General features: G+C 37.1%; 2 protein-coding genes across 3 annotated transcripts; both read left to right on the top strand.

Moving 5' to 3' along the window:
• Nucleotides 1–458: 458 nt before the first annotated feature.
• On the top strand, nucleotides 459–4,942 carry LOC145048797 (diamine oxidase [copper-containing] 1, peroxisomal-like). Of its 2 annotated transcripts, none has more exons than XM_078997412.1 (11): nucleotides 459–955; nucleotides 1,699–1,808; nucleotides 1,901–2,206; nucleotides 2,315–2,758; nucleotides 2,850–3,065; nucleotides 3,157–3,393; nucleotides 3,490–3,675; nucleotides 3,839–3,979; nucleotides 4,063–4,331; nucleotides 4,401–4,482; nucleotides 4,566–4,672. In XM_078997412.1, the coding sequence occupies exons 1-11, from the start codon at nucleotides 772–774 to the stop codon at nucleotides 4,575–4,577; spliced, it is 2,187 nt and encodes a 728-aa protein (XP_078853538.1). In that variant the 5' UTR covers nucleotides 459–771; the 3' UTR covers nucleotides 4,578–4,672. The 2 variants fall into 2 exon arrangements, with proteins under 2 accessions (XP_078853538.1, XP_078853536.1); XM_078997410.1 differs by lacking the exon at nucleotides 4,566–4,672 and adding an exon at nucleotides 4,743–4,942 and having other exon boundaries at nucleotides 460–955.
• Nucleotides 4,943–5,923: 981 nt separating this feature from the next.
• On the top strand, nucleotides 5,924–7,666 carry LOC145045138 (uncharacterized). Its single transcript, XM_078993477.1, has one exon. It carries the CDS (start codon nucleotides 5,924–5,926, stop codon nucleotides 7,664–7,666), a length of 1,743 nt encoding a protein of 580 aa, XP_078849603.1.
• Nucleotides 7,667–9,986: the final 2,320 nt, after the last annotated feature.

Below are 9,986 nucleotides of genomic sequence, written 5' to 3' on the forward strand. Positions count from 1 at the left end.
GCAACTTTTTTTTGCTATAGTTAATTATCTCCCTAAATATTATCACATAATCAATTTTACAACATATACTGAACACCCATTAACTAAATAATTAAAATACAAAAATTTAAATTTAAATTCAAATAATATGCAAGGATGATAATTTTTTCTGTCTTTTATGTATTAAGCTTTCATAATAATCACACTTTATCAAATACATAAACGATTTATTATTTATTTTATGCAACATAAACATATATAAAGATGATCTTTTACATTTTTTTATAGGTAATTCCGTAGTTATCTGTTCCTAAAAATTGTCACATAATCAACTTTGCGACATATATTCAACAGATAATAATTAAAATCAGAATCTGTTTATCTAAACATTAAAAAATTTAAATGATCGTAATCATAATATAAAAAAGAATTCAATACTCAACTCCAACACCCTCTTAACCCCTCTTGTCACGTGAGATCAGCAGTCTTCATCTGCTACTTCTCCACCTTCGTATATATCTCCCCTTCTCCGTAAATTCTGTTTTAGATTCATAAAAAACCACAAGCCCTACTTCCCTCTTCTTCTCATCCTCCTCCTGCTGTGATATCTCATTATCCACAGATTCCTACACTGTAATCGAAATCCATTGATTCAGTTGAAGAGGCTAACGTCAGGGGAGATAGAGTGAGTGGGATCATTATTATACACAGAGAGAATTGCTTCTGTATGTCAGTAGATTGTACACACTGCAATTACTACGGTGGATTTGGTGAGCTTGCTAACCCCCTACAATGGCCTCAACTTCGCAAAAGGCGTCGCATTCTACCGATGATTCACTTCCGATCCACCGTCAGGCGGTTTCCGCTGACGTCGTTGTTGTCGAAAACTGGCACAACAACGATCAGAAGACGCCGATCAAGAATACATCAATCGCTACCTTGATCAATACTACCGATCCTTCCGCTTCCACTAAAGGTAATCTATATCTTTGTTTGCATTGATGTATATGTCGAATCTTATATATTCGGCATTTAGAAATATCTATATGCGTATTTAGGGATTTATCTCTAGTTTTGTTGCATGTACTTGTATATGCATATATGTATAGTAACACCGATAAATCTATCTTTACGGATATTACCATATGTGTAGTTTCGCGATAGATATACACAACTGTGAATATTGTTGTATGAGCGTATTAGACAATATCACTTTAAGTTTTGGTATCTGCTAATGAAACATTGTCTGCTATCTGTCTTCTATCGTTGATTCGTGACCTTTGTTTGATCGTATATGAATTGTCTTTGCGGAATCCTGAAGTTAAACCTTATGTCAGTCAATCTCTTGATAGAAAGAGTTAAATCCTAGAGTTAATTGAAAGTACAAGAGTAGATGTCTGTGTTAGGGAGAAGAAGGATGGTTGTAGATTAGCTCAGTATTTAAGAGCTACATTCTACAAGATGATGAATTCGAGAGCTGTGGCTTATCTAGAATTCGTTATACCCTTAACTTACATATGCAAAAGAGATCATGATTCATTATAGTTGCCTCATTACTTCATAAGTAATCCATGTGTTTTGCTTTTAGCTATCACAGTGAAAGTAATGATAAGCAACATTATTATAAGTTGTAAGATGGTCATTCAAGATCTCTTTTATATTTGGCCTCCAAATCTTTCACCACTTGCAGTTTGACAAATTCATGCTCTACTCTTACAGGAATCCAAATCCTCACAAGAGCTCAAACTAGCCATCCATTGGACCCGTTATCTGCTGCTGAAATCAAAGTAGCAGTAGCAACTGTCAGGGCAGCTGGAGCGACACCTGAGGTATTAATTGGGATTATGCTGTTAACATTCAAATCATCGTAATCATGATGAATGATGACATACTAATTGTGTGTTTGAATTTTCTTTTTCAGGTCAGAGATGGTATGCGGTTTGTGGAGGTGGTTCTATCAGAACCAGATAAAAGTGTTGTTGCACTTGCAGATGCATATTTCTTTCCACCTTTCCAACCTTCTTTACTACCCAGAAGCAAAGGTGGTGCTGTAATACCTAGTAAGCTTCCTCCAAGGAGAGCTAGACTTGTTGTCTACAATAAAAAATCAAACGAAACAAGCATTTGGATTGTTGAATTATCCGAAGTACATGCAACAACTCGTGGTGGACATCATAGAGGGAAAGTCGTTTCTTCAAGAACAATTCAAGATGTTCAGCCTCCCATGGTACTCTACTCTACTCTACTCTACTCCCCATTCTTTCTCTTATATAAATCGAAAAAAAAAGATTTAACTTTACTGATGCCCTCATGATTATCCATCCATCCATCACAGGATGCTGTTGAATATGCTGAATGTGAAGCTGTTGTGAAAGAGTACTTTCCTTTTCAAGAAGCTATGAAGAAGAGGGGTATTGAAGATATGGATCTTGTGATGGTTGATGCTTGGTGTGTTGGTTATCATAGTGAAGCAGATGCTCCTAGCAGAAGATTAGCAAAACCACTTATCTTCTGTAGGACTGAAAGTGATAGCCCAATGGAAAACGGATACGCCCGACCCGTTGAAGGAATCTATATTCTTGTTGACATGCAAAACATGGTTGTCATTGACTTTGAAGACCGAAAACTTGTCCCATTGCCACCTGCTGATCCTTTAAGAAACTACACTCCTGCTCATACACGAGGTGGCGTTGACCGAAGCGATGTAAAGCCACTACAAATTCTTCAGCCCGATGGGCCCAGCTTCCGTGTTAATGGCCAATATGTTGAATGGCAAAAGGTAGTGATGTGGCATCTTAATTTTTTTATATTAGTAAAACATATATGTTAAAAATGACTTTTTTTTTTTTTTTTTTTTTTTTTGTTGATAGTGGAACTTTCGTATTGGGTTTACTCCAAGGGAGGGATTAGTGATACACTCAGTTGCATATGTTGATGGAAGCAGAGGTAGAAGACCAATTGCTCATAGATTGAGCTTTGTTGAAATGGTTGTTCCTTATGGTGATCCAAACGATCCACATTACAGAAAGAATGCGTTTGATGCAGGTGAAGATGGTCTTGGAAAAAATGCTCATTCTCTTAAAAAGGTTTGCTCATTTATGTTTTTAAAATTGAGGTGTTTAACTGTAACTGTAACGTGTGAGTATATGCTTAAAGAGTATTGTTTTTTTTTTATAGGGATGTGATTGCCTAGGTTATATCAAGTACTTTGATGCGCATTTTACAAACTTCACTGGAGGTGTTGAAACAATTGAAAATTGTGTATGTATGCATGAAGAGGATCATGGAATCCTGTGGAAGCATCAAGACTGGAGAACTGGCTTAGCGGAAGTACGAAGATCTCGGCGTCTTACAGTGTCATTTATATGTACTGTTGCCAATTACGAATACGGATTCTATTGGCACTTTTATCAGGTGAGTTAGTTATATTTATATACTACATGATTTCAAAACCTAATTATGAATTTTCAGTTATTTAAATGATGGTGTATTGTATGGTTTTGTTTGCAGGATGGAAAGATTGAAGCTGAAGTTAAACTTACAGGGATTTTGAGTTTAGGAGCATTGCAGCCTGGGGAAGTTAGAAAATATGGGACAACAATTGCACCAGGGCTGTATGCGCCAGTTCATCAACACTTTTTTGTTGCTCGTATGGATATGGCTGTTGATTGCAAGCCTGGAGAAGCATATAACCAGGTATATAACATATTTAAAAAAATGTTTGAATGATTCGTTCAAAGTTCAAACCAACCAAACAGGATAATGGAACGTAATGATCCATTCCATTTTTTTTGTGAATTGTGATTCCACTCCACCTTACCAAAACAGACCCTTATTGTGTTTTGTTTGTTCACTTCAGGTTGTTGAAGTTAATGTGAAAGTTGAAGAATCTGGGAAAGATAATGTCCATAATAATGCATTCTACACCGAAGAAACTTTACTTAAAACTGAAAATGAAGCTATGCGTGATTGCAATCAGTTATCTGCTCGTCATTGGATTGTAAGCATGTTTTCCCTTTTAAAAGAATTATTTATATGTATATAAAAATCTTTTTGTAGATTATTGGTGAAATGTGTATGTAGATTAGAAACACTCGGACTGTGAATAGAACGGGGCAGCTGACCGGGTATAAGCTGGTACCGGGTTCAAACTGCTTGCCATTAGCAGGTTCAGAGGCTAAGTTTTTGAGAAGGGCTGAATTTCTTAAACATAATCTTTGGGTTACACCTTATGCACTTGATGAGAATTTTCCTGGAGGAGAGTTTCCTAATCAGAATCCACGTGTTGGTGAAGGCTTAGCCTCATGGGTCAAGCAAAATCGTTCCCTTGAGGAAACTGATATCGTACTTTGGTCAGTCAACATATATTTATTTTTTTTCCTTTGAATTTGATCTCACCAATTCACCATCCTACATGTCAGGTATGTATTTGGGATCACTCATGTTCCTAGGTTAGAAGACTGGCCTGTTATGCCAGTTGAACACATTGGTTTTATGCTTCAGGTAATCATCTACTTATTATAACTTATCTTGATCAATCAATATCATAATCCCTTTATGAGTACTTTTTTTTTTTTTTACCCAAGATTCCCACGTAATCCCTCTGACCCTGACCCTGACCATGGTCCCTCTCCCTGTCACTGGCACCCTACCAACAACTGTGGGTACATCCAACATCCAACATCCATTTGTATTATGATCCGACAATCAAACAAATATCTTATTTGCTAATTTATTTTTTTTCTAAATATATTTGGATGCAGCCACATGGATTCTTCAACTGCTCACCAGCGGTTGATGTCCCTCCAGGAGTGTGTGAGATGGATGTGAAAGACAATGAAGCTAAAGAAGGCGTTGGAGTTGCAACCAAGTCTGTTTCAAATGCTTTGATTGCCAAGCTTTGATGTATGTAGTTGAAGTTTGTATGACCTATTTTTATATTATACTTTGGTTGGTTGTGCTATGAATTTGACCCAGTCTCCATTTCACTTCATTTCATATGTTTCCTTTGGTACGTACTATCATTTTTTTGTTTAAGATAAGTTTGGACCACGACCGATGAAATTCAAAGCTGGTTCATAAGTGTAGTTAGTCATCACGTGTCACTCTGGACTTTTTGGTCATATCTCCGACACCTCACTATTGCTATTAGGTATCACTCTCTTTATATCTTCAAAATATCTAATTATGTAGTCGATAATAATATGGCCCACTATATGCCACTATAGGAAAAGCATATGCTCCTTTACCCTACTTTTTTTTTTTACTTGTTGCTTAAGGTCAATCGTTTTAAAAGTAGTCCCTTGGTTTTAGACTAGTCCACTAAACAATCATCATTCTTTTTTTATTATTTAAGCGTAAAATATCCGTATCGTTTTACTTTGGTTTTAGACTACTTTTTTTGGCTACTTCTTTTTCTTTCTCTTTGTAGTGATATTGGTTGCTTCAAAAATTAGTTTTAAATTTAGATCTGCTTTGTTTGCTATCTGATATAATATACATGTGATATAGATTTATTTTTTAGTTGTGGGTGGTTGACGTGGTTGGTTTTATATATAGACTAGAGACTAGAGAGTAGAGATACGACAATTAACCAACATAGATAGCTAAACCCATTAATGTCTAGGTTTGACGGAGTGGACGGAGTCTCGTTTACACTGCAAAATCATCTTCACATTCAATCAAAATTCAAAATTATTGGTTTGGCCACGGAAAGGTTATGTGAAAGTAGAAATTTCTTACGTGTGAGTGTGTTGGAAAAACACATCACTTATCACTTATTCTCTCTCCTCTTCACAACCATAAAATATTTCCCTAGTCGTATTCGTAAACAGTCGAACTAGTCTAGTTGTAGTCATCCTCATACTACCTCCGCCCCTGCTACAATAATGTCAAACAATCCTCAATCCCCACCGTGACACCGTCTGTCCTGCCGCCCACCGCCATGGCCCAACACCACAAATCCATCCAACAACTCGCCCTCCAAATTCTACTAGCTGACAGACTCGTCAAATCCGTTAAAGACCTTCAACCTTCAAAGCTCGACTGTTCCGACCTCGCTACACTCGCCGCCCAACTCGCCCACCTCCTCCGTTCCACCGCTCGACTCGTTACCTCCTCCTCCACCACATTTTACGACCGCCCTCTCCGCTCCATCTTCTCCAATCTCTCCTTGAATCTTGAACGAGCCCAGACGCTTGTTCGCAAGTGTAAGCAACGAAGCGGCATCCTCCGTCAGGTCTTTGCTATCACCACCTCTGCGGATGTCCGGAAAGTGTCGAGTCTTCTGGAGTCTTCCATCGCCGATATCAAATGGCTCCTTTCCGTTTTTGTTCCGGATGACAACGCCGGTGTAAACCCTTCCCTCCCTCCCATTGCCAGCAACGACCCTGTACTCGCCTGGGTTTGGTCCAACATTGCCACCGTCCACCATTCCACGCAACTCAAAGTCCGAGTCGACGCTGCAAATTCCCTCGGATCATTAGCCGGTGACAACGACCGGAACAAGAAGATGATCATTGAAGAAGACGGAATTCCGCCGCTTCTTAAACTACTAAAAGAAGGAGCGTCACCGGAGTCCCAAATTGCCGCCGCTGCCACGCTCCACGCTTTAGCAACCGATGGAGAAAAAATCTCCGCTTTTGTTCGATCCATGGCTATTCCCACCATTGTTCAAGTCCTTAACGATTCCACATCCGTAGTTGTCCGAACAAATGTGATCAATCTGTTGTCAAAAATGGCAGAAATTGATCCATGTGTACAGGAGGAATTCGGAAGGGAGAACGTGACGAGACCAATCGTCACATTCTTAGCAAACGACGTCGTTCTGGATGACATAATTACCACTTCTGGGTACCAATACCATTTCAGTTCTTCCTTATCTTTCAACTATAAGAAAGAAACCGACGTCGCTTCACCCGAAGAAAAACTCGATCTCAAGATAAGTTGTGCGAGGGCATTATGGACATTATCAAAAGGGAGTTTATCGAACACTAAGAAGATCACCGAAACAAAAGCATTAATTTGTTTAGCAAAACTCATCCAACACGAAAACCCACAACTACAGATAAATTGCTTAATGACAGTCACCGAGTTGACTGCAGTCGCCGAGTCAAACGCCGAGTTAAGACGTCAAGTGTTCAAACCCAATTTGCCAGCTGCAAGAACCCTATTGGACCAGCTTCTACGAGTCCTGAACCACGAACCCAACCCGGACCTGGTGGTTCCAGCCATAACGACAATTGGTTCACTGGCTCGAACCTTTCCTGCTAAAGAGACTCGAATACTTGGACCTCTAGTTTCAAAGCTAGACCACGAAGTGAGTGACGTCACTAACGAAACCGTGATGACATTGACGAAATTCGTTTGCCCTGACAACTTCAACTGTGTGGAACACTCGAAGGCGATTTTGGAGTTCAATGGGGTTCCTCGTATAATGGGCTTCTTGAAAAGTAGCGATGATATCAAGATTCAAGTTCTTGGGCTTAAACTCTTGTGTTATCTTGCATTACATGTGGGTAATAATAACGTTCTTGAAGAAGCTAGAGTGTTGAGTGTCATTGAAGGTGGTGCTCGATCTGTTTTGACTCAGTATCCCGACATGAGAGAGCTTTTCGCGAAAGCAATGCATCATCTGAATTTGTATCAACCGGGTGTTCGTACACATAAGCCGGCTTATGTACCATGATATTTCATGCGAGTCGTTGTACATTTTCAGAGACTTGTAAATTGTAATGATTGATGAGTGTTTGTAGGATTCGAATTTGTGATCTTTTTGGATGCCTTAAGGGGCGTAGGTATGTGACATGATAGTTTGTTCAATGTTTGGTATATATTAAAATTGAAGTGTGTGACCGATATAGATGAGAGAAAAAATGTAATTTTTTACACAAGTATTTTTATCATCGGAAATAACTTTAGAAAAACTATAAACGTTTAATCTTGAACTAGAATCATTTGTTTTTGAGTTGATTCTTTACTCGAACCTTAAAACAAGAAATAATAACCAATGTTTTGGTTGTGCTCACAACTTTTGCTTAAGTTAAGTCTCAACCGAAACCCTAGACGCATGAAGCTTCTAGTTCTTTTTACAATTTCAAAATAAACTCCACGACCACATGTGTGTAATGATTTAAAACGCATGACTCTTGGTACATTCTAGAAACATCTAGAGCCTACTTTGGTTACTGCAAAACAAATGCCTCCTCATTCAATTCATGCATTCGGTGAACCCCTTCCGACCCTTTTGTAATGAATGTTCCATAATGAACAATATAAAACACACGACTCTTGGAACTTTCTAGAAACAGTTAGAGGCTTCTTTGGTGAGTGTTAACACCCCGTTTTCAAGTTTAAACATGAGTGAAAGGAAATGGATCAAAAATTCTTTCTCAATCATTTTTTTTTGGGCAAAAATCTTTTACTTTTCTTCTATTTCATTTCTTTTCCATCCTTCAAAAAACTCAAAAACCCAAAATTTCTCTCCTTTCCTTTCAAAAGAACTCGAGAATAGGATCATCCTACCCTTTTGTAATGAATGTTTCCTAAACCCTAACTCTAAGGCAAAAAAAGAAGTGGATAATGATGTTATTCTTTCTTTGTTAAGAAACTAAAACCAGATTAAATGACTCTTGTTGGAGGTTCGTTTCATGTCAATTATGTCTATATAAGTACATTGTCTAGCTTCTTGATCTTACTCTTCTTACATCATAAACGTGTTTTGTGAATCATTTTCAGTGACGTTTTTCACTAAACAAAAGTCTCTTTCGCTTTAAAGACATCTATATACGGGTGTTGAACTATCTTTTCAAGATTTCAAGATTCGACTTGTTTTAGAATCTTTTCTTATCAAACCCTTCTTTGGAGCAACCCCTTTTCACTTGGTAATTTGTTCAAATTCCCAAAATGGAAAACAACAAATAAATGCAGTTGCTTTCAACTACGTTATGTTCTTCAGGTTGCCTGTTGTTATTGTCAAATACATTGCTCCTCAAGCAGATGAGTACAATTATTGAACTCCAATGTGAAAAAAAGATGATTCAAATCAAATTGGGCTCTTCAACTTACTGCAAGTTTTGACCTTTTTAATGAATAATTAAATAACAAAATGAAAGAAATAGATAAATATTTTACCCTTTATGATGCATCTTTTAATTATCCATTTTATGGCAAAACTTTAAAGTGATTCATTATAGTCTCTCAACTGTCCAGGTGAGCCCCATTATGAACTTCAAAAGCCAAATTATATTTGTAATCAAATGAGTTTCGTAAAGTTTTAAATCTCCATATTTTAGTTGTTTCTAGAAAAAATTTCAAGAAATCGACATGGAACAAATTAAATTAAACATTTGGTTGATTTATAAATACACCGTAAAAATGTTGAAACTCTTTTTATTAATTTATCATACAATCATAACTTTTGAACCAAACAAAATTATAGGGCCATGCGGATGTCAGGTCCAAGATTCTTCCTCTTTTGGGCCCTAATTTCAAATTTCAAGATTTTTATATATTTGTTTTTTTTATTATCTAATTTGTGAAATCTGAAAGAATGTTTTTACATTGTATTATGGGTGCAAAATTTCAATATTTTAAGTACAATATCTGTTTTGGTTCTGAATCATACAGAATCGGATTTGTAACTTCTGAAACTATTTTAATTTGAAAACATTTAGTTATTCAATGTGATTTACCAAAGAATCCCTTACCCTTAGGTTATCATGAGTAAGTACCAACCGTTTACCAAGGAAAAGGTTTTGATTTAGGAAGCATCTTTTTTATGTGTCATTAAGTGTTGAATTAAAGTGAATATTATTGGGTGGGCTGGATTGTTACTTTTAAAATAGTTGAAGTATAATGAAGGGATGACTTTGTTTACCTTAGGCTATTATGCTCCCAACAACTTGTGTAAAAACTTTTGGTTCTTGTAGGCCTATTTGTTGGTGAACTTATTAAGGCAAATGGGGAAGCTTGGTTTGTTTTGTATTTTACTATTTAAGCATCATTTA

Source organism: Lactuca saligna, chromosome 5 (genome assembly GCF_052625555.1).
Source record: "Lactuca saligna cultivar CGN05327 chromosome 5, ASM5262555v1, whole genome shotgun sequence".
Taxonomy (NCBI): Eukaryota; Viridiplantae; Streptophyta; class Magnoliopsida; order Asterales; family Asteraceae; genus Lactuca; species Lactuca saligna.